Source organism: Melospiza melodia, chromosome 2, assembly GCF_035770615.1.
Source record: "Melospiza melodia melodia isolate bMelMel2 chromosome 2, bMelMel2.pri, whole genome shotgun sequence".
Lineage (NCBI taxonomy): Eukaryota > Metazoa > Chordata > Aves > Passeriformes > Passerellidae > Melospiza > Melospiza melodia.
Window position 1 is genome coordinate 83,123,618 of NC_086195.1, and position 25,726 is coordinate 83,149,343.

A 25,726-nucleotide genomic window follows, 5' to 3' on the forward strand; every position below is an offset into this window, starting at 1 on the left:
TGACAATCCAGCTCAGAGAAAACTGAGCACTTACATGTTCAGGAGAAGCAAGGGAACATGTTGCAAACTTACCATTTACAGTAAGAGTGACTGTAAGATTCTTTGACAAGTTCCACTGTGGAATGCTCAGTATTATGGTGTAGTTTCCAGCATCCTCCTCAGCAACATCCTTGATGACTAAGGAATAGTCTTTAACCACATACCGGGCACATTTCTCAGCAGCAGGTAGCCCATCTTTTAACCTGTTTCATGGAATTCCAGAAATCAAAATTCTGAAAATCATTTCTTCTTAAACCACCCATGTTACATCATATCCCTCAATCTTTTGGGAAGGGATTGGATTTCCAGTCTGAGATTCTGTTTACCACAGGCTTGTCCTTTCCTTTCAAATAAGATTGCTGATATTTGTAAACCACTTTAGAGAATACTATTCTATATATTAAAATTTATAAGAATCTGACTCTTGGGGCTGTATGGTATTTGAGAGTTGCTGAAATTCCAACTCTGTCTCTGAAGATCCCAGTTGTTCATGGCTGTGACCTCCATTTAGTCTAAAAACCAACCATTTTGGCTGAGGGTGGGTCACAGAAATAAAGGTTGCATCATCTTGCACTGGCCATTTCTCTATGACCTCAGAATACATGCTGGGAAAAAGTATTACAGTACTCCAAGCACAGCTGTGATTTTAGGAAGAGGAAGAGTAAGTAGATTAGATAAGCACTTAAGAATCAGATATCCTGGTATCAAGAGAATGTTTTTAAAGATAACAGAAAATCAATGTAGAAAGTACTAACTGTTGCTCACACACAGATTCCTGAAGCAAAATATTTTTCTTCGAAGTCTAAACTACAGTGTAAAGTGCATTTTAACAAGTTGTAAGAAGGTTAACATGATGTTAGCAGAAGGGTGCAACATATATTCATTATAATTATGGATTTTATCTAAATGATTCATAAATTTTAGTAAGTTTTTAGAAAAAAAACTCTTACTGTTATTAGATGAACACTAAAATTTGGTCAAAGGACTTACAGATTTAGGCATTTCACTGTTTGTGTATTTTACAGAATCACAAAACAGCTGCAGCTGAAAAAGCCTTTGGAAGTCATTTAGTCTAATGTCCTGTACAAAGCAATGTCAGAAGATTGCCCAAGACCATTTTCAGTATGGTTTTGTGTATCTCCAAGAGTGGATACTCCACCACCACTCTGGACTATTTATTCCAATGTTTGACCAACCTCAATTTTAAATTTAAAAAAAAATTAAAATTTATTACAATGTTTGAGATTTTTTTTTGTTCAGAAGCTTTGAGTCTATATGTGTAGTCAATAAACTCAAACACTGGAAAACCAGAAAATTATGTATAAATGGCTGGCACCAGTGTCACATTCACCCCTCAGTTTTCCACATGAAGCCATAACTGTAAAGGTTTTGTAAAACAAGACAACACTTTTGGAGCAAAATTAATTCCTGGCTGTAACATGAACCCCCACTATTCATGTATGTATAGTTTGTGTTCTTAATCAGTCTTGTCATGGACCCTTTGTTGAAGTCCAATTAATTGAGCCAGAGCTACTGGTGTTTTAAATTATTAAAAAAAAAAATCCTTGAGATAATGAATAGATAATATTGTTGCATATGAAAGTGGATTGGATTAATAAAAAAAAACTCTTCCAAAAATTTCTTAACACAATTTACACAAGACAAAATGAATGATCCAGTGAATGCTGTGCCTGCAGATCACAGGTCTACAACCTGCAGATCACTGCATAATAATACCGACTTCCATTTTTTGCAATAGTGCATGCCTGTATGACTCAAGTCAATAATTTATTTTAATGAAAGCCTTCTTTTCTTTCTCTTACTGTCTGAAAAGCAAGTTCAGGTTTCATATCTAAGTCTGAGCAAAGCTGGATGCAACACTTCAGTCAAAGCTGGTAGAGATATTTAGCTATGGAGCATCCATTGATTTCAAGAGGAGACACATCCAAGCTATTTGAGGATCTTTAAACTTTCCATATCTCCTTTCTTGCACTTGTGAAAGGGAAGTAATGTTCTCAGAACCCCAGGCAGCTCTGAAACTTCAAAAAGACCCTCCCCAACTCCATTATAAGAAGAGGTCCAGGATGAACACGTGGAAGTAACTGTTGGCCTACCATATAACCTCTGGAGAGGGAAATGCCTTCACTTTCATTGACAAACGATAGGATTTTCTTCCAGCTACAGCCTCCAGTGCAGTTTTTCTTCGACGTTTCAAATTAATGAACATTTTATCTTAAACACAATAAAAAAAGAGCTTTGCATTACTGATTTTCACCCTGCAAAATGAGTAGCTCTACTAAAGAAAATGTGACTCCAAATAAAAATTATCTTTAGTAATTTTGATGCTCCCACATGTTAACAGCAAGAATAGAGCCTAATCTCCTAGAGATCTATAAAATATAAAGGAATACCATAAATATACATAAAGAAACCGAGAGGCAGTTCCCAGGGCATGAATCTGCTTGGAGAAGATACACTCTAGCCAAATTCACATTGTGTCCAGCCAGAAAAAATGGCACAAGATATAAAGTGGTCTGTAGTATGTGGGAGGCTGAACTGAGGACAATCAGATGACCTTTCCACTCTTACAGGCCAAGGATCAATGAATGTTCCAAAAGAAAATATTTTTCCAGAGAGGATTTAAGGGACCTTCAGATAAATAGCAAAGGAAAAGGCAGAAACTTTCTGTATCATTGGTGAACAGCTGTTTCATCAAACCAACAAATCTTTGTCACTTCACTGGAATAATAATAACCTGCTGGAATTTGTTCTTATCCATTTGCTCGGCCCCCTATCTCCAACTCTCTGCCAAGTTGATGGCTTTTCCAAGAGGCAATAAAATTCATACAATACATTGGAAAATATCTTTTTCTCCCCTGCCAACTTGTGCAAAATAAAATATTCAAAGTATAAGAAACGTTTGAGTGTCCTTTTGATGGTACCTGGGGTACAATTTTAACTCACGTTATGAACTGCAGAAGGATGATGGACATCCATTAAACAAGTTCAACATTTAATCACACTTACCACATACATTGAAAATAATATGCACAGGACAAATAAGTAATTTCATTACACAAGTCAAGTTATAAAGATACAGCCCTGTTTCTGCTGACCTTTATTCATACAGTCTCTTTCTAATATGGGTATCCTATAGATGGGGCTGCTTATGTGAATGCAGGCTGACTTCAACAGTCCCAGCTTCTCTGACTCTAATTTTAATCTCCAACATCTCTGATTTAAATTATAATCTAAACCTCTGTTTCTGAAAGCTGCAGTTTATCTGTTTAAGATATAGTAAGAGGTTATCATGATTCATCCTATGTTCCCAGTGCCTTATTTCAGAACTTAAATTCTATAGAAAATGGGCTGAAATTTCTCTCTAAGAATACCAGCATAGAGTGCTTAGTCCACACTTCCAGATAGGAGAGGAAAGATACACTGCTGAAAATATGTAATAAATCCATATTCTGACCATGAGTCATCTATTGTAGAGGACACCCACCAGCCACTTGGCCTTAACACCAATGGTGCTCCAAAGATCCTGTCTAGTTCTAATTGTAACAGCGTGTCCCAAAGAAGGTCACTTCCCAAAGAGACCCGATGCCAAAAAAGTCCTTATTCATATGCATTTGAAATAATATCAGAAATTTCCAGATTTCACAGAAGGCCCAGACAAACCATAGGGAACTTGATCAAGAGTCCTGCTGTAAAACTCCGTTAATGATTTGCATTTTTTGAATGAGCTACCAGCTACCAGCTCCATGTAGAGTTAGGGTATTTATTGTTTATTTTTTCATAGAAATGCATAAGTACCATAGAATCAGAAGTGGGATTCTTCTATTTAAATTATGCTTGTACCTTCTTTTTCCCCCCAAACTAGAATTTGCCTGATTGTATCTCCTAGAACTGACTGAGGACAGCTCCATCACAATATTTAGCAGACAAAAGTGATGAAATTGAACATTAACATGCCTATTGCCAACAGTAGAGAGCAGTCATGGAGGAAATAGCGCAGGTTTTCCCTCCTGGAGTGCCTCCCTCCCTCGTTTCCCTTTTTCTGCACGCAATGGCTCCCACCTTGTGTCACAATGCAAAACCATCACACAGCTGACCTTGGTACAGGAGCACTGAATGACCCACAAGTGTGCACCACTTCTTACCATAGACAATGACAGTTGTGTTGACAGCCTTGATGGACGGCCCGCTCTTCACGTGGCAGGTGTACTGGCCTTTATCGACATCCCGCACTCTGTCCACAACGAGGATGCTGTAAAAAATGTTGGCCTCTGAATTCTTCTGGTCAATACGCTGCGTTACAGAACCTCTTCTCCTTGTCTATAAGGGCCAAAGAAATGAACAAGAAAGAGTTTGATCAAACCAATTTTCATGAGTATTTCCTGAGATTTTTATTTTCCTGTACTGTCACCATAACTTAATTTTAAAAATCCCAGATGTCTTTGTACAGCACAGATAAGCAAAAGACACGTAACATTTCCAGAGGGTCAACAGTAAAAAAATATAAGCAACCTTATGGGGCAATTCATCCCTGTCTTCACCCAATGTGTCATGGCATCCAAATTATTACTTTTACAAAGGGAGGAAGATCCTCCCTTTTGTATAGCCTGTCATATCAACATGCCCAGCTCCCCATTGCCATTGTCCAGCACTGCTCCTAAAAATCCCTGAAGCCATGATATATCCAGGCACATAATTTGGTGCCTGGATTCAGTGCCATAGGGAACAGACACACAGAAGAAAAGAACATTTACACAAGGAGGGGAGAATTCTGGAAATGCTACAGACGGAAAAGGGACTAGATTTGGCAAGGGAATAACAGGGTGGAACTGAAGATAATGTGACTCTGAGGAGTTATTTCCTGCAACTCCCCCTCAGCATTTGGCCTCAAAGTTTATTTAACCCAGGACATTGCTGATGTCTTATAAACACTGAGCACCCTTCAGTTACCATCTAAATAAAAACAAAGCGCAATTTCACAAGTGTGGTGCCCAGATAGGGCTTGGTAGGGGAGCAACGAGCAATATAATATATTTGAAGCATTTCTTGTTGCTAAGTTGTTTATTTCTGAGGTGAAAAAATGCCAGGGAAAATGGCTACAGTAAGCAATAAACAATTGCATTAATCTTCCCTGTATAATGCAATCATAATTTCAGCCTGTGATTAGATACAATGAGTGACATAATAAATGATCTTGACTTGAATCACCAGCATAAATCAAACTGACATGAAAGGAATGGGAGTTGCAAACCTTAAGCTACTGTCAAATTTCTTATCAGTTTTACACGGACTCCCTGGCAGTTATTCTGTAAGTGACAAATATTTATGGGGATGCTCCCAATGTGGGGGGTGGAGAAGCACATTCAAGATCATTCCTGTAGTTGTCAAAACAAGAGGATTGTTCGTGTGACACTTAACAAATGAGATTTTGCTAGCTAAATCAAAATACCTTTTCCAAACATGTTCAAATTGGGTGCCTGACTGTCTGCCAGTCTTTGGAATGAATGTGTTGAGAAGACAGCCTCACTGAAAACTTTTTTGTCGCAAGAGAGAGCCCCTGCCTGGGACGGGGTGATAAATTTTGCTTGCTCCATCAGGTCGAAAAGAAGCTCCCAGAGATGAAACAATTCTAGCATTTGCTCGTGATTATGCAATATAACCAGAGCACATTGTGTAAACATGTTTACTTATGAAATTAGGCATCAGAAAGAAAAAAAGAAACCTTAAGAGACATGTCAGCAAGGGTCAAAATGATGGAATGCAAACAATGGCAAGCATTCTGAAGCAGAATTCCTCCCGGGATGCTAGATGCAGCATGATCTGTGGGAAAACTCTGGTTTCTGCCTTCCAGCCACAGCACTCACCTCTCCAGGGTAAGTCCATGTCATCTGCACTCTGGTGTTCCAGGCTGCAGTGACAGTGCAGTTAATTGCTAGGCTGTCTCCCTTCAGCAGCTTGACGAGACGCGGGGTGCTTAACTGAACATCAAAAATGGTGTTGGCTGCACGTGGCAAAGAGGGAGAGCGATTAGTGATGCCAGCAGGGCAGGGTGCTTTCTGGGAGGCAGGGGGTGGAGAATGCCACCTACTTTCTCTGTGTGTCAGGTACTTGGTGCTGTACGTGTGCCCAGCGACAGTCGTCTCACAGCTCAGGAGCCCAATGAATTTGTAGGTTGCCTTAGGTATTCTGAAGCCTTGCATGCTGTCCCAGATTATTGTCTTGCCATCAGGGATTAGGGTTTCTCGTGGAATCTGGAAGTGCCAAACACACGTCAGAAAAACAGCTCATCCTTGTGTCTACTCTCTAATCAAAATAGCCTAGTAAAAAAGGGATGGGGGAAAAAGCACCCAAAAAAATGCCAATCAACATGAAAAGAATGACATTTAATAATGTGGGTTTTTCAAGTCACATTTTCATCACAAAATAGAGGAAAAACCTGAGTGAAGAATGCAAAAGCCGCATTTGTTTCCAGGATTTCATTATTTATAACAGGATGTAATTTATGACACAATAGATTGACACTACCATTAGTTTCAGCAGTTGGGCTGCTATTCTGTTGGCTCCTGGTTGGCAGCTAAAGTGCTCATCTCCAGGAACCTTTGCAATTAAGTATCCTGGTTCCAACACAGAGAAACAAATACACACTTTTCAATGGAGATGACAAATGAGCTTAATTTGCTGTCATTTTGTGGCTTTAAGAAATTCCTGCCAGGATTCAATCCATGCATTTCATATTTATTTTGCCTAAAAGACTTAAAAAACAAACAAAAAAATTATTGCCATGTGGGATCAAACGTTCATTTTGTCAGCACTACAAGTTACCTTTTACATTATGATCCTTTGCACTTTAAGCCCCATTTTAATAAGATATCAAGGAAAACCTGAAGGAGTAAAGCCTAACACAGCCATTGGATCTCAGACAAAACCTCTCATTTTCAGATCAGCCATGAGTACAAAGCCTGGATATGATTCTACTTTGAGTAACATCTGTTTTAATAGTAAAAGTAAGATATTTTTAAAGATGGCACAGAGCAGAGTTTAAATGAATTATGGTCATAAGGAAAGATTCCTGGATCAACTAAGCACCTTGCAGCCCTTCACTTCCCACTGTACACCAATCTCACTGTGTCCCTTCATCTCTTTCTTCCCCTTTATTTGAGCAGAGGACTTGTGTGCTGGACAGCCCTTTCCCTCCGACAAGCAGAGCCATCATGGGTGGCTGTCGGAGGCTGGGGGAAGCAGAATGAAGTCTGTCTCCTTCCTGTGGGCTACAGCTGCTCCCTACAACGTGCCACCCTCGATGCTGCCTGTGCAGAAAGACACCCCTGAGATCACACTCACTCATCTCATGCCACTGCCTCCAAAACAACCAAGTTCATGATGAATCAAATGAGCAATAAATACAAAGCACAAAATGACGTGGTAGAATTCCTTATCTTTACAACAGCTGATAAGATGCTATAATAAGCATGCAAATCACAGGGAAGTGTGTGTAGCGCCCACACAAGTAAAGCCCATTACGTTACAGCCTGCTGGCTACCATTCAACAGTATCTTGGTCCCTACGAGCTCTGTTGCCATTCCTGTTCTAAACAAAATGCATTTTCAAATTTGGTGTAACTAGTAGTTAATAGTTATGTTTTCATAAGCTTCAATCGGATTTATCTTTTCCTGCTTCGGTGAAAATCAAACTAATTCTGAACATATTTCTGTATGTGTTTTCAGGAAGAAAGTGAAGCCAGAGGGTGAGAGCTTTCCTAGACTAGCATTTCCCACAGAATTCACTCACTGCACATTTATTACTTAATTGATGTATTACTGACTTTGTATTAGCCTTACTCCAGGAATACAAAAGTAACCAAAACACCCAGAAGAGTCCTATTTTGCAACTTGTAATTGTGAGTTGTCTGGATGTCCACTAGGCTTACTTATTCTGGAGGCAAATCTTTGCCTGTACAGTTTACTCATCTGACACTCCTCAAAACCACTAGAGCTACATCTTTTTTGTGTAGTCCTTTTGCCTCTCTGAGACTAAGTTACACCAGTCACCTGTGAAAGCATAACCCAACACTAAGTTACGAGAAGGAAAACTTCAGAAAACTGAAGTCACCATGCTGATCACTGCATGGACGGTACAAGACAGAGGATCCAAGAATAACACAATAATTTAGGTTGGAAGGGTCATCTGGTCCTGCCCCTACACAGAGCATGGCCAGTGTAGTTCAAGGCCTTGCCAAAAACCTTGGCCATTTGGTCATCACAGAGAGAAGTAGAAAACCTATGAAGAAACATCGTGCTGTAACAGTGAGACTCCCACTGAAGCAGCAGAAGATAAATTCAGCCACAATAATAGCTTTCAGATGGGAACCAACAGTGAGTCAGAGGCATTCAAAGAATCAGCTTGTTGCGACGGCTGCAGTAAACATGGAATTTATTGTCTACATACTAATCTGTGTGAACCCTATCACTGTGGCTCCCAGTGCATTCTTGGCCTTTTACCTTCTTTGTACTTTGTTTCAAATGCAACTATTTTTGGTATAGGCTGTGCCTCCTTCTTTGCTCCATCTTTGCTGAATGCTTTTGGTACCTGGTGGCATTAACACAGTACAGTCACGTACTGTGTATGTACATATGGTCAAGAGTTATAGTCAAGCTGTGGTTCCCCACATCTCCAGAGGCAGATTGTATTGGAAAGAGACAACTAAAAGTTTAATTTAAATGTACATTAGCTTCTCGAATGTTTGGCTTTTCTTTCATGTTTCCCCTTCCACCAACTTGGGAAGGATGAGGTGGCATTATTAAGAATTCAGATTGTCTGCATATGTGATTCACAAAATCCCTTGGGGTTTTTTGCATTTTTTATTCCTTGTACTGAAGCTTATTTACTTCTATTCCTATGAATGTAATTGTTTTTATGATGGAGAATCCAAAAGGATTCTTGGTAAACAGATGGATTAAATAATCATATCGAAAGGTGATACTTTCTTCACTTATCAAGATAAGAACAAACAAAGAGGTAAGAGAAGTGCACAGCTGACTTGCAATAAGGTTTATCTTATTTTATGGATCCTGAATGAGGCTGCAAGAATCATGTTGATAGGAATGATGGTTTCAGAGGCTCTGAATATCTAACTATTAAGCATTAGATCAAAACTATTAATTGATTTCACAGTACTTCATATGATAAGGAAAAGGCCATCAGCTCCTGCAGATAAAGGTTATATCAGGACCTGAAGGTTAAATTTGAAATATGAATTAAAAGCTTCCTCCCCTTTTCCCAGTCTATGCTCTATTAGCTTCTTGATTTTTGAAGATCCCTCTCCTATGCTGTATGTGATTGTGATGCCATAAAATACAATCTGAAATTGATTGTTCAGCCTGAAAATGAAAGCAACACAGTATCTGAAAAGGTTGACTAAGGTAAAGATGAAGTTTGAGTAAAAAAATAGTTTGTAGTTTTGAAGACGGATAATAAACCTTTCCCATATTGGTCCGCTAAGAAGTAGCACTGCAAAGAAACAAACGCTGGAGGCAGTGCTCATGCAACTGTAGGGATTCCTTCCAGGAGAGAGAGATTATTAAAAATATTTTGTGTTTTTACTTCCTGGCAATGTAGAAGGCAGAACCTAATGACTCTAAAGCTGGTATTTTCTTTCCAGTTCCAGAGGACTGCTTTATGAGGACACCAAATTCTTCCTTTATCACTAATGGAAAACACAAAATAGCTCTTGCCATTTCTCCAGCAGTAGTATGCCTGCAGCTGTGGAATGCATTTAACACATCTCTTAATTGCCCTGTGAGTAAAACCGTGCTGGAATCTTCATATAAGGGTGTCATAGAAGATAAATAAAGTAAGATATGATGTAATGCATTGTAGCTTACATGCTTCAGGAAATTCTAGGATTAATTAGGGAACACATTTATTTTTCCTGGAATGCAAAACATGTAAGCAACCAATCCTTTCTTTCAAGGCTTGGCTCTACCTCTTCCTTCTCCTTCTGAGAATCTTACATCTGGTTTTGAGGGTGTAAAGCTGTGCCTTACACTACAAGCCCAAGCTAAAGGCAAGTTGATATTAAAAAAAAAAAAAGAGAAGCTACATTTTAATCTTCTACAAATAAGGAGAATTTTTTTAATATTGTTTAATGAGAGAAACCTGACAGGAATTTTCTCAACTAGAAATTGAATATGCTGAGATTTCAGATGCAACACTGTAGTGCCCAAATAAATTTCCACTTTACAACACCCCTTCTATGGAATGCTACATCTCGCTTTTGATTCCCTTGCCACACAACCTTGTGCATCTTCTTGCAAGAGAACTGTATGTGTGTGTGTACCTACACAGACAGGGTAATGTCCTGGGTCAGATCACTTTCTTTTCTTTGCATTTTGTTCTCTTTCATGGAATTTAACAGGTTAAAACCAAGCAGTGAAATCAGTATCTATATTAACAAAGCAGCATTTGAAAGAATTGATAAAATTTGTGGTTGGTGTAAAGCTCTACAGTCAAAGAATAATCAAAGATTTATGTTGCACTAGATAAGTACCTTACAGTGGTATTGTTTGGCAATTGCACATTATTCTATAAAGAGACAAAACTCCTTTCCTTTTAACAGTGATGAACTTTCATTGCCACTATGTACATAACTCCCTTTATTTAGAAATAAAACTTCTTTGCCACCTCCACCTAATTTTTCAGAAAAAAAAAAAAAAGGAGGTAACTTTGAAAAAATGCCCCATTCTCAGTCTTGATACCAAGCACTTTACTGCATACGTATGGTTCAGTTAGCTGTCCATGTAACTCTTAAGGTATCTGGGAGACAAATGTTTTCCTAAAACATGGAAATATCTTTTTTTTTTTTTCCTTTCTCTCTGAAACTAGCCCTACCACATCAAATGTTGCAGTTTCCCTGTAAAGTTTCCCCAGAAAGAAAAGCCATCCCTTGCCTAAGTGTGCTCACATGTCAAAGGAAGCAGCAAAGTCTCTGGTGGGAGTGAGGTAGGGCAAAGGCTTGCAAAGATCCTTGTACCGCCACAGCAAGTCCCCAGGGACTCACTGCCTGTTCCAGAGGACAGAAGAGGAAAAGGGAGGAAGGGCAGGGGAAGAAGTGGGAGGAAATCTCTTCTCCTAACAAGAAATTCCTTCCTGGGCTTAAGAAACTTTTGCCAGTGAGGATTTAATAAAGTACTAAGAAAAGCTTAAGTTTCTTCAGAAAATTTCCACCCTTTTAGGAGATGTGATGAAGTCCTTCTGTGCAACTCAAAATGAAGCCTCCAGGGCTGAAATATTTCTGAACACATTGACACCCAGAAACATTGCATAAGAAATATTAAATTGTCAAAATATTTCAAAAGCATTACAATAGCTGTAAACAAACAAACAAACAAAAACATCATCCACAGTAACACTTTCAGAGCATGCTCGGATAGAGGTACCTTTTTTAAAGTAACAGCAATGTTTGGATCTGTGACTCTGCATGGAATAATCATTTCTCTTCCTACAGCCATGTTTATTATTTTAGGTATATCACTGTGCATCTCTACAAATGGATTGCTTGTATCTGCAAAAGAAGAAAAAATAAAGGTTAAAATGTGAAATCTCAAGGCACTGCATGGGAATTGTAACACTGCATACAGACTTAAAAAAACAGACTAACCCTGTCTGTAATGAAAGCTAAACAAAGTCCTGAAACCAATCTTCTGGTTTTTTTTGTCTAAACATATTCATCAAACTATTAAGTATTTGAAGGTGTATGTATCATTCAATAACAGTATCAGTACTTTGAAATCTTCTTTAAATTTCAGGACAGTTGAAGCCCATTTTTCCATTACAGCAACACCTCTACTGCTGAGATATCTGCTTCCTATTTCATGGCATTTGTATCTTTTTATCACCAGGAAAATAAATATATGGGAAGTGAGCTGAAATTCACGTATCAGGAACCCCCTATAAAGCACATCTTCCTGCTGTCTGCAAGGAAATTGATAGGAAAAATACACACTGACTACATCAGGAGAAAGAATCTACCATGATTATCCAGACATTTTTTCACCTCCGAGCATATGGACTAGAGAGAGTTAATTCTTCTCCTCCTTCCCACTATCACAATACCTATGTGTCTCTTTTTTATGTGACAAGGTAAATGAAAATGCCAGGAAAACATTAATTCCCCTTGAGTCAAAGCTAGAGCTTGGCAGAGTAATTTACCGTCCCTTGAACAATCCCTTTAACAAAGGGCATTGTCATAAATAGCTTGCGCTGGGAACAGGGAACATTGCTGCTGCTATTGTTTGGGCCACTTAACAAAGAGGGGCTTAAGCCACAGGCTCTGGCTCCAAATCTTCTTTGCAGGTGTTCAGATCTGAAGTTTCAGTTTGACTCACATTGCAGATAGACTACCTCCAAATTCACATAAGGTTTGGTTTTTAACTCCTAAAAAAAGCAGAACATTAAGATCTTAATTCTGTGCTTATCTACAGCTCTAATGTTTTTTCAGGCAAATCCCATTATTTTCACTCAGTCAAAAATCCTAGAAATAACAATGGAAATCTTTCTTGGATAAGAAATTAGTAAAGTTAGCAAGAATCAATCCCTTATAAAACCTCAAACTGTAACACTTGATTTAAGTGTTCTGGCCCCAAACTTCTGCGTGTTGACCTATGTTCACTCGAGCAGTTCTTCAAGTAAGTTACTTTTGCTTGTCTTTCAAAAGTATGATATGCACTTCCCAGGGTCATCAAACTGTTCTGCCCTTAGGATCCTCTTTTCTTACTATATGCAATAATATTTTTGTTTGAGACATCAAACAGGAAGAGAAATGGATTCTGGTCTAATTTATACCAGTGAGAATTCTAAGGCAGAAGATCTCAAATGTACTCCAGGATACACAAAAATCCTTGCTAAAGCGGTTTAATGAAACTTATACAAACTTTCTGAAATGAAACCCACAAAGTATTATTTAATAGTAGGTATTAAATGTCCACTGAGATAGCGAAAGGAACTTATGAGTAATAGAGGATGCATATGTAATAAAAAATGCCCTGAGGACTTGTTAGGCTGACATTTCCTCTGCAGGACGATTCAAGGAAAGACCAAGAATGAACCTGTTTGTAGCACAGGGAAGAGAACCTTTTTTGTTTCAGGGACTGCAGCACAGAAGAGGTCACCTGCCCCTTAACATCACCAGACAAACCAATTTACTACTCCCCAAAGACTCGTTTGTCTTTGTCACAAAATTAAGAGCTTCTGCCCAAAACCAGCAAGCTTTGCAAAGTGGTTTCCTGTACCATAATCTCCAGATCATTGTAAGTGTGAGGAAGAGCTGTTCTGGGGACTGCCGGTGCTCTCTGCAGACAGTGTCACCACTGACTGATGCCAGTATTGAGGCAGTGGGGGCTGTGCAGATCAGATCTCGCAGGATTCCTGCCGGGCCAGGAAACCAGCATAAAACACCATGTTTTCCTTCTTCTTCTTCAGTGGAAACGCACGTCCACACCTGAAGCAGCCAACAAAGAGCTGTACGAGAGCAGCTGAAATCCCTGGTTGCCCTTGGCGGGCTCCAAGGCTGGTGACAGCTCCCATGGTGCCCTCCGTGCGCCGAGGCGTCGCCGTGCCCCCGCTATTCGCGTGCAGAGCTCCCATTGACATCACCGGGGACTTCCGCCGTGGGCCAGAGGGCAATCGATGGCCCCGAGTGCTCCAAATGTCTTCCTGCTTTTGATTAAAAGGAATACGCATCATGTTTCCTAAGCACAGTTTTGTTTTCATAATGAGCATGGAGGCTCTTCCTGGTTCCCTTTGATTTTATTCTTCTTCCATCGTAAAGGCCCTAACGGGATACTCTTGGTGCCTCAAGATCAGAATCTGGTGCAGACTTTACCAGCCTGGATCAGGCAAAGCTGAACACACACCAGTGCCAGGGCAGCTTATGCCACCTTGGCAGGGTTTGCCAACAACGTGGAATTCTTCTGTCCCCCAGGCAATAGCTCTCCTTGCCTTTTCTTTTCCTCTTTCCTTCCCATCACAACCCCAGCTACTACCATTAGCTCCCATTACATTCCTTCTCAATTTCTTCCTGAGGGGAGGTAAATGAACCTTCCCCACATAGCTGGTTGGCAGCACATCTGGCATGACCTAATTTCCCACCAGCGTCTTTTGAGCCAGTTTCACTCAATTCTATGTTCATAAAGTCCTAGATGTGAAAGGAACATCACAGACTGACCTATTTTGAAGACCACATCCAGGTTACACATTCAGCTTCATTGGGATTTGGAATGGAAGATCTAAGGGGTTGACCTTGTTTTTATGAATTATTGATTTGGGTTGTTGTTTTATTTGTTGGGTTTTTCCCTTCAGCCCTGCCTGTGAGGTTAGAAAAATGAAAGCTGGATAGCCAGAATACTTACATATGTTAAAGGTTACTTAAAAATCAGTTTAGTGTATTTTTAAATTATACCTAGAATGAATGACTGTGTGCTGGGTTGACTGTGTTCTTTACAATATCTCTAAGTTACAATCAACATGAAACCACAAAGAGCACTCATGAAATCACAAAATCCATGAAGGTCATTTGCTATATTGTTAAAGAGCATAAATAGCAGCTTTTTTGCTAAGCTGGTTGGCAGCCAGATAAAAATGTGATAAGAGACTTAGCACAAGCAATATTATGTCTGGTATCAGTAACCTGTCTAGGCTATTTATGGGGTTTGCACAAACAACTAAATTAGCCAACACTGAAATGCCAAATTCAGAAACAGTGGAGAGGGTTTTTCTTTCCACAAGCTTCAGCTACTGTTCTTGGGTTTGTTTTGTTTTTAATAATCTGAGCTATGTAAGTCAGAGGACTCACACATACACTTGCAAGAAGAAAAGTCTCTGCAGGAAAATCTAAGCTCCTTGAAATCTCTAAAAGCCTATCCTCTGAAGTTCTTCCAAAACACCTGCTTATACTTGGCTCATCCTTAAGATTCTTTTCAGGCTAGAAGAGGTGAAATATTTTCATCACATGCACATAACACCCTTTTCCCTCGTTCATGTGAAAAGGACCATAGTCTTTAGTAAAGAACAGGCATGCAGACTTCATTGAAGTTCATGGGCCAACTGCCACATTCCCTTTCCATTGAAGGGATTAAACCTCCTTAACTTTATTTATCCCAGATAAATTATTGGGGCTGTTCAGAAGTAATTCCAAAAGAATCTTGCACACTGAGAGTCATTCCAGCCTCCCTTGCACATCTACAATACAGACATTTCTCACTGAGCTAGGAGCCAAATCACTGGTGTTGTCCCTGGTGAGAAAAGGGGAATTTTGCAACGGGACTCATCTGACCTGTTTTAGACATCTGCTTTACCATGAGGTGAATCACGCCCTAGGAAATGTGTCTGTTGAACCGGCTCACATGCCTAATTTCCTTAAAAAAAAACAATCCCATTTTGTACGTCTTATTCTAGAAGAAAGGTTGTTCCACTCGTGCCTCTAGTAAACCTGTAAAACAACACTCTTCAAATACAAAGTATGTCTAAACCTTGAAAGAAAACCTGATAGAGTATTCCCCTTCTTGTTTGTTTTTCTTTCTTTTACCTGGACTTTTATGATTATTAATTTATATCTAGAGCACACTCTGACACAAAGAATTTCTAATACAATTGTACAACAATTTTTAGGCAAGATTGGTTTGCTTTACTTTGAGACTAGTTACACTATGCTATAGTCAACACATGACACAAATAAAACACAGTTAAAAATCTTCAGGAAAAATAGTCATATTAGCCAGGAAATCCACGACAGAGCTATTACTATGTTCAGCAAGCAATCCCTAGAAAGGCTAACGGATACTAGGAATGCTCTTTCGGATGTATCCCTCCATTGTGGTGGCTCACCCTGGAAAGATGATTGTTTCAGTAGGAGCTGTGAGCCTTGGTGAGGGAGCAGGACCACGGAGGGGTCACTGCAGAGCTTTGGGTGCAGCCAAAGCAAGGGCACACGCTCCGCTCCCCACGGTGTCCTGTGATACGGAGCCCGCGTACACGCAATGACAAAAGCGCGGCAATTATAGGCCATTGACGTCAGCGAGTCCTAGGGATCTCTGTTTTGTAACAGGAACCTCATTAGAAGCTAAAAATGTGTCCGCATACTTGATACAGCTGCAACATAGTTTAATTCCAACGGGTTTCCTCCTCATAACAGAAGCGCTGTCATAGTACTGACTCCGACGGTGTAAGCCAAAACCATACTGCTCATAGGCTAAAACTGTGCCAAAAGCAAAGACAAAAAAAGGCATGGAGAGGAAGAGTTTCCCAGGCCTGAGCAGGTTCTTTTATCAGTGTGTTATTTGTAAATAAGGAGAAAAAGGAAAAAGAAGAAAATTCTCCCTTTCTGTTAGATCTCAGGGTGTTTTGTCTTACTGCTTTTTTTACACATTGAATTATTTTGACTCTGATGCTTCTGATTTAGGAGACCCTTTTGCAGAACTCTTTGGATACGCTCCAGGTTTTGCAACAATAGTATCTTTAGGATTACAGGAGTCAATCCATTCAAGCTAAATCTTAAATGCATGTCAGTTCTGGGTCTGGATTCAGCTATCTGTCAGCAGGAGGACCTCCCAGACAGGTGCCCAGGAAGTTCTAAAAAACTCAGAATCTGCAGCATAGAACTTCGGTGTTTGAAAATGAGCTCAGAATCCCAGATGTTTTGGGATTTCAAAGGTTTACATTTTGAACAATTCCCTAATGACAAAGCCCTTCATTTTGGACTTCTGAGCCCAAGACATACATCAAACCAAATACATTCAGCTAGTGGGCATGTTCAACATTCTAGGCATTGGTGAGCACAAATACTCTCAGGGCCTGCACCTTTAATTACACAGCTCTGATTTGCCTCACCTGGCTCAAATCCTCTCAAAGCAAGAAATTTATTCTAAGCTTGTTCTCCAGATTTCTTGAAAAGTAGGTGATGAACAGTACATACCAGAAGCTTCTTTCATTCTCTGTTAAGTATAGAAAGAGAATAGACAACTAACACAGCCTAGAGGTCTGATTTTAAAACATGTCTCTCTCTGCAAGGAAAAGTAAGTGACCAGAAGACATACCCCACAGGATTATGAGAAAAGACGAGGAGAGGGAAAATACTGACTAGGAAATGGGCTACTGCCTCAGAGCAAAAATAGTTTTACTTTGAGAAGAATTCTGTTCTCTGTTGCAGAAGAATTAAGATTTCACTCTTGTATATTACTTGCCAAAAGCAGTCTTCATCACAGAAAATAGCAACACTTCAACTTGAATCACAGTTTGCTTAAATTCATGCAAAAATATAACATTATATCAATGTAATTGAACTTACAAGCTTTTTCTCTGTCATATCATGGGAGCAATTGTTCAAAGGGAAGAAATTATGAGAGCAGAGAATTAAGAGTACTACACATTTTTTAAGACAGTGAATGAGCTCCAGCAATTGAAAAGTGCCTTGGAGATATTGGGACAAAGCAGACAGAAAGAAAAGCCCTTAGTAGTCTCCCCAGGGAAATTTACATAGGATTCAGAGCAGCCTGCTGATAATTTGGTGTTTCTTAAATGTCTTTATTCCATCATTATCTCTTTTCAAGCAGAAAATTCCCTATGCCTCACTGCAATGTAGACAGCAAGCGTTCATTGCAAATCTTTCCTTTTTACTGTTAGGCTGTATTTTCCCTTACAAAACAAAGCTCTGAGCAGTTCTGGGTCTGGGACAGTGGAGAAATTGGCAAAGAGGTTTGCTTCATTTCAGATTTTTCCCATGGCTCTTGTGGAAAGTCAGGCCATCAGTTTTCTTGAGGCAAAGATGAAGACTCTTAAGAGAATTAATTTCCCTTGCCTAATGTCTCAATTCCTGAGCTGTGTGGGGTCAAGAGTTGTGGAGACACTCTGTGCACTCACTCCCCTCTGCAACTCAGTAGTGACCTCTCCAGCTGAAGAGGGGTGGTGTCAGGACTAGCTCCTCCAAGGCAAGTCACCAGCCTGCCTCTCCTTGACCCCTAAAAGCAGGACTTCAGAAATGCTTCAAGTCATCCTGGGGCCTGTGGGACTCTGCCTGGGGCAGTCTCCTTCTCATTACCTTGTCTCCTGTCTTTTTCTATACCAGATCATTTTCTGCTGAAGCTTGCATTCATCACTGAACCAAAGGACTTACTGGGTTTATTGTGGTCTAGTCTTTGGTTTTTTTTTTTTTTTTTAATCCAGTTCATATTCAGTATCACTCCAATTACGGAAATGAAGAACATTTTTAAAACAATAAGTGATGACTTCCTGTACAAACAATATCAACTTTCCTGATTTGGATTCTGTGTTTGTAAATAGCAACTATTTGTTCTCATCTGCAGCATGCTAAGACATGGGAAACAGGCACCTTGGAGATCCACATGGAGCTAATATGGGAAATGGACTGACACAACGTCCTGTCACAGGAAACAATACAAGACTAGGAGGGACACAAATTTCACAAATGTTTATTTCCTAAACACCCACGAATTAATGCAGAGTAAAACTAGACTCAGGAAAGAGAGTCTTCACAGAGGATTTTGTTACCCCCACCTCAACCCCACTTGAGCTAGAATAATTGAATTTCATGTATATTTACAGAAACAGTGACTCATACTAAGAGACAGGTAGAAAAGAGATAGGGATAATGAGATAGCATAGAGAAAGAAAATACTTTTTCTAATACATACTTATCAGAAAGGGTGAGTTTTGGTACTCAGTATCTTGTTTCTTTCTAGCTTACTAAACAATTCTTCCTGAAATTGTAAAGTTTGGGAAGACTAATGGACCTTTCTTCGCCTTAGTGCAGAGTGACACTTCCAACAGGCATCAAATGAGCAGCTACCTTGCAGCCTCCCTCATCATCCATAGTTTTCCCTAAATTTCAGGTGTGCTTCCTGGGACACAACTAACACTTCAATCTTAAGAAATTTGTTTTCAATCAAAATGATTGCCAAATTCAGAAAATTAACATACCAGAGAGGTCTAAGGTAATGGACCTTAGACCATTAAAATATTTAAGGAACAGGTTTGTTCCTTAAACATTTTATTTCTTTTTTGGCAATTAAGGTAGGAGGAGCTATAAAATCTAGCCATCTCTTCAACAGTGACATCAAGATTTGTGACTGAATGCCCTTGAAAAACTAACAAAAGAGACACTCAGACAGCCTTCTTTAAATGATTAGCGGGGATGGAAGGACAGGGGTTGGCTTGGGACTGTCCTAAAACAATTTCTGCAATGATACATTTCTCTTCCATCCCCACGGGAATTCTGCAGATAATCTTGGTTTACCATCATCTAACTGAAGATGCCTTTTAAATGCAGGGAAGCCACATACAAGTTGGGAAGCAGTGAAGAGTTGGAAGACTGGTTGTTTCTCTCATTTGTAAAAATTTAGGATACAGAAAAATTAACTCTTCAAACAGGTAAGGGACAAAGAGAATGCAAAGGCATCCCTTATATGGTAAAGTCAGTTTAGCAGAGAGTTCCTTCTCATGCAGTGAATGGAGAGCGTTGTGGGTAGGTCTCAGGGATGATGTCCAAGGTGGGAAGTTCAAGAAGATCCCGTGATGGGAAACTTGCAAAAGGCATCTGAGGAAATTGTACATGTCCCTAGGCTACAGGCTGTTGATCACTAAATGATTATCCTATTTTGGCTATTCTTCCGTGGATGCATCTCTTGCTGGATTTACAGAGAATCATATGAAAAGAGCTGGGTGATGAAAACACTGCAGCATATTTCAGATGAAGGAAAGTAGGATAAACAGCATAAACAGCCAATAGTGCTCAATAAAGCAGCACACGGTAATGGGGAGAGCTATCTTGTTTTCTAACAGTGTAGGGAGAGGTCCACTTCATTCTGCTTTTTCACAGTGCTAGTCTCACTCTTCATATCACAAAATTAAAACAAAGGCTAATTCACTCTGATGTGAACTCATTGGATGCAGCAGACCCAAAATTTGGAAAACTTCCAGTTGCACGTTCTCTGTAACATGGGCTTACAAAACCTGTGAGTCCTGAAATACTACAGTAATCTATTAACATTACTGTGTAAAAACAATGAAAAACTAAAGTATTAATTAAATCCCTAAAGTGTCAATAATTTGTTCCTTTTTGTTGTGTCTATTGAATTAAACTCTTCTCAGAAGTGTCTGATTAATACCCTGGAAGGAAGCAGGATCAGAAAGAAATTTCTTTTGTAGTCTAACTGACCTAATTCCAGCACTTCCCATACATTACACAATACTTGTTTGCTGAAAGCAACTCTGTGTTTAATTTGATTCCATTTATTCTACATTTTTTCAATCTGTGTGCCATGGATTACAGAGGTTATTTTTAAATATGATTTCACATGCAAATAGTAATTTTCTGCAGCATGAGGCAAGTCACTGATCTGACAGGCAGCTTTAGCATCCTTCAGCTGCCTAGAAATAACATCACACAGGATATGGTTTCTGATACCTATTTCACATATTCACTTGTAGTCTACTTCCATCTGGACTCCCGTTTTCTCTAGGCAAATGGTTGGATTGGGTCTTTTTCTTGCTTCATTCTTTTTTTTCTAACTGATAAAAGATTACCATTTGTATCTGCAAGTGCTGAGAAAGAAAACTTTATACATTAATTGGCAAATTAACATTATGCAAGGCTGAAAATGTAATTCAAAACTCAGCCCCAGCTGAACTGCCTTACTTTTCCACTTTGCTGTATTGCAGAGCAAGTACCAGGAAGTGTTAAAAAAACTGAATCTTACCGTTAATAAATACATAGACTGTAGATTCCTTCTTCTTTTTTGCTGGACTTGTGGGGTATTTGCAGCTATAATTTCCAGTGTCACTTGCTTGAGTTCTGCTCAAGGTCAGACTGCTGCAGGACTGCTTCCCATTCCTTCCACAGGCATATTTAATTACTTTCAGCCTTTTGCTATCCTTGCTAAGAGTTTCAGGCAAAGACCATGAATGAACCATTTCCCCCCTGCAAACACAGATAAGGAAGCAGAAACAATTATGCTGGGCTGCAATTATATAGCTCCAGTTCCCAAGCTTTCTTTTTTATTATATCAGGCTATTTATGGGGTTCTCTTTTATCTTGTTTTCCAAAAACAACAACAGAAACAACAAAGAACTATTAAACAATTGCCATTGAAGTTCACTCCCCACCTTTCCCCACAACACAAGGTTTAATTTTTTTCTAATTTCAGTTACAAAAAAAAAAGAAAGTGTCAGGTTTATGAAGTCCCTGCCAAATTATCATAATCCAACTCAGCTGGTTACCTGCAGGTGAGATTTAAAGTCTGGCCGGCTTGAACAACGTGCTGTATGCCATTTATACTCAGCTCAGGAACCTTTAGTTTTGATCCTGAACTAGATCCTAGAAAAACAAAGAAAAAACCAAAACATTAGCAAAGTCAAATAATTCTGCTTCCAGTCCACTCACATTTATGCTGTTATACTGGAAAGGAAAAGAAAAGAAAACTGTGCCTCTTTCACCACACATACTCTCTTCCTTTGAGCAAAGTCCTGTTGCCCTGACTCAGGACTCAAATAACCTTCCAGCAGCATTACTCAGGAAAGAAAATAGAATTGAAAGCTATTAGTAATGACTTTGCTCTCAAATTTTTGACTGAACATATAATGAAGAAACTTGAGGACCTCATGGATCCACATCTAACCAAGGAAGTGTGCCCCCAGCACCACTGGCTGCATTTCCTCAGGAAACACAGCCATGGCAGCCCCTTCAATGGGGAGGGTAAATTCAGCCACTCCCATGGCAAGAGTCAAGTACTGACTCCTAAGATACCAAAATCCCACTCAAACAACTTGCTGCGAGGCTGAAACTGACGTGGAAGGAGTGAAATGCATTAAGGCTCTTCCCTTTCTGGCTGGAGGTCACAGCACTCTTACTCATGGCCCCTCACCAGCTGCAGGCTTCCTGCCAACAAAGTAGCACCAAAAGGTAGACCTTTACAGTAAATCCTGAGAACAAGATCCACACACCTTCCAGACCAGATTTGCTGCTTGTTTGAGAATACAAGCATGTTGGTGTGGCCAGACCATTCTGGCATGGGTGAAAGCCTTGGTGTCAGCATGACACGAGGTGGCTGAGGACAGCTGAAAACATCCAGGTGGGTTTTGTGAAGTCTACATGGAGGCATTTTTAAGAAGACCATGGAAGAGCTCCATGGTCAGAAAACCAGAAGAGCATGAGATCTTCCTTCTCATCAAGTCAGGAGGTGCTGGCTGGAAAGACATAATGATTTATCTTTGCCCTATAATAGGCTGTGGCCACAAAAGCTTTCATGGCAAGCTGACAGAAGAACATGCCTTAGGGAAGAAGCAGTGCTTGATCCATCCCACTGCCCTTGCACTGACAGCAAAATGTTCCAGAAGCTGGGAACACAATGTAAAAACATTTCAAAACAGTTAAAAGTTGAAAACCAGTTGTAGTCTGATTGGGACTCAAGCGTAATTTGTAAATATTTCATTGTTGAGAGAGAGCAACAGCAACTATCCCAAACCACTTTACTCCAAGGGAAAGTATTACCCTGTCAACAAATGGGAGAAACCCCATCTCACAGTAAAGGCAGATAATGCAGATCTTTCTCCTAGAACTCAGTCAAGTACAGTTTTAGCTTAGCTATTTTAAGTCCTTCCAAGAGGTCCCTGCACAGCCAAGTATGAACAGCTGTATGCACAAACATAGTAGAAATACACGAACCTTTCTTGGGGCTACGTATCACCAATCAGAAAAGCTTCCCTCTTTAGTTGACTAGAGAAGGAACTTTTGGACACCAGTTCCTGCTGAGACTGGTGACTAAAATTTAGATGAATAAACACATCAATGCCAATGGCTGCTCCAAATTTGGGTGCTTTCTTTTTAGCCCTGGATATCTTACTTAAGATGTGGCTCCAGTAGTTTTCGATATATTCTATCATCTCTGCCAATTCAAAACAAGATTTAAAGGCTACACTTGAACATAGATATAAATAAAATTATAGCTCACTTGCACAAGCTGCAAGCAAGAGCATAACAACTTTTCAGAATAAAGAGATCTGGACTACACCTCAAATAACACTATAGATTTGAATGGTGAGACTGTCCACATACACAGACTTCCTCTGCGATTTGTCTAGATAATCGTATTTCTAACTAGAAATTAATATATTCTAGCAGCTGGTAAGAGAGGAGAAAAATGGTGCAGCAAATCTATGAAGAAGTAATTGTTATGTGATATGCATTGCAAACATATATTTCTCAGGCCTGCCCTTTAGGAATCTCAACTCTGAAGAGCTGGTTCCCCCAAAGTGTGCTCTGTGCTTTTATGGGATAGTCTCCCATAGATGCTTACAGTCTATGAGTCTTCTCATTCACCATTCTGAAACAATGCCTCTGAGGCTAATCCCTGAGAAATTGAGATAAGATGTTACAACAGCCTAGGCAGCTGCTTGGAGAGCAACTCAGGCACTCTGGTTGAGAGGGTTAGTCAACATCCTCTAGCTAAACAATCTGATGGTTTTGTGAAACTCCCTCATTTCATTTGCATTCCTCTTGTCATCCCAGAATTGAAGGGTCAGATGCTCTCCCAAGAAGACAGAGTTTATATCCAGCTTTATGAATCTTGGTTTTTACTTTGGAGAAAAGTTGACCTCAAGCTTCTATGAACTGCTCCTTATTTGAGGCCCTGGAAAAGCTGAAGCATGCAACAGTGTTTACAAGCAGTTCAATATGTATGAAAAAAACATCAGTGATTGTCTGCCAGAGGAAACCATTGGGCTCAAAGCCCAGTTGCTAGAGATGCAACACTCAACCTCGTTGCTAGAGAGCAACATGTAGGTTGCTTCCTGTGTAAAACTGGTGAGAAAGTGGAAAAATCCATGTGAGTGACAGGCGTTGACAGCAAGACAGGAGAGTGAGTCTGCAGTGCCTGGTCATGCCTGCGGTGCCGAGCGCTTGGCTTTGCTCGGCACTGGCACTGCACCATGCCCAGGAGCAAAGCCAAACCTGCAGCACCCTGCCCACGTCTGACCCGTGCTGAGGCCAGGAGACCAGCCCTGGCAATGTGGGCTGCTGCTGTCTTCAAAGTCTGCCAGAGGTGAGGAGCAAGAAACCATCATAAACGTTACAGGGTTTTACTCTTCCTAACTTTACAGTGATATAAACAAAGACATGAACACTCTAAGATCTAACTCATTTGAAGCATACGAAACAAGTCAGCCTGGAAGCCTGTATGTCAGATCTGTCTCAGAGTTACTAAAATCAAAGAAAAAACATAACAAAACCACCCACCTTTTCACCCCATCTTGTAGGCAAAAAAGAAACCCAAATATACGGGACACATACTCAAGCTTTTGCCCTTTTACACATTTTACATATATCTAAAAGACAGCACAGTATTTATAAATATTGTGTGTGGGATCTTAAGGAGTGCTTAGTGTTTGTCTAACTCTGCTCCCATTGACACAAGCCAGCATTTCATCATTGATTTCAAGTACATTTTAGACACTTAACTCCAGTAGTTAATCGTATTCACATTCAAGACTTAATGTCAATGTATTTGGGAAGAGATACAAGCCCAATTATATATTCATTTATTTAGTTTTTCACTGACAAAAAGCTGAGGTTTCATTTCAAGCCAAAATTGTTGGTTTTACAAGTATGGGACACAATGCTTTTACCAGCAAGATGCTATGTCTCGAAGAAAAATATCTTTATTTGACATCCTATCTATTCATGGGTCATCAACTTCCTTACATTTTTAAATGCTTCAAAACCAATGCAGACTACAAATGCAATAGAGTTTGACGTGTTTACCAGGAAAGAAAAAGGAAGGAGAATAGCAGGGAAATTCCTACTGTCAATATTTAGAAGCAGATTATGCCTTCTATGTACCTTCTGTGGGCATTTTACTTGACACTGCCTTTTCTGAAGGGTCATGGCTCAACAGGACACATTCACTTGTCATTGTGCCTGTCACCAAGCGACCATCAGCAGCCTACCCTCACACTGACCTACATTGAGGGGTGCAGCTTCTTTTCATGTGACAACAAGAGAACTAATTAATCCTGATAACTGAGGAATCTCCTCCCATGGGGAAAGGGTGGCTTTTTCAGACGCATTTTATTTGTTATGGAAGGCTTATTAGATGCATGTGGAAGTCAGTCAGTGGGGTTGCTTAATTAATGAGCAAACGTTAATTTAGATTGCAAAAGTTAGCCATTGTAACTAAAGTAAAGGGAGGACAATTTTTTTTTATGAATAAATTATGAAAAAAATAAAGGAAGTTTTCTTCCAGTAACTTCTGCCCCACATAAAAAGCTGATCCTCTTCCAAATTAAATAAATAAAAATATGAATTATCTGATAACAAAACAACCCTCAGATCACAAGTCATGAAAAAAAGATAAAATAAATGAACATGCATGTATTTTTCCAATATGATATGTGTCCAGTTCTATAGACAAATCAAATGAGTAACATGCATGCAGGATGAACCTTTCACTGATTTCTACTAATTCCTGGATTCTCTTAAAAATCGTAGATTAGTTGTACTCAAAATTGGGGCCATGATCTGAGTTATTATTCCCATTCCAACTTTCCCAGGTTTTACTTTTAAATTTCTTCTCATACACAGAGAATTTCTACTACCTTTGACTAAAGA

General features: G+C 39.6%; 1 protein-coding gene across 1 annotated transcript in view; it reads right to left on the reverse strand.

Moving 5' to 3' along the window:
- Positions 1-25,726, reverse strand: part of FLT1 (fms related receptor tyrosine kinase 1) — a 107,516-nt gene that overhangs the window by 70,833 nt on the left and 10,957 nt on the right. The window contains exons 2-9 of the mRNA XM_063149095.1: positions 21,343-21,439; positions 20,823-21,043; positions 11,493-11,617; positions 6,146-6,308; positions 5,922-6,058; positions 4,203-4,377; positions 2,154-2,271; positions 73-242 (exon numbers count right to left, since the gene is read on the reverse strand). Of these exons, the coding sequence (XP_063005165.1) occupies positions 73-242; positions 2,154-2,271; positions 4,203-4,377; positions 5,922-6,058; positions 6,146-6,308; positions 11,493-11,617; positions 20,823-21,043; positions 21,343-21,439 (1,206 nt within the window). The remainder of the gene's footprint in view (positions 1-72; positions 243-2,153; positions 2,272-4,202; positions 4,378-5,921; positions 6,059-6,145; positions 6,309-11,492; positions 11,618-20,822; positions 21,044-21,342; positions 21,440-25,726) is intronic.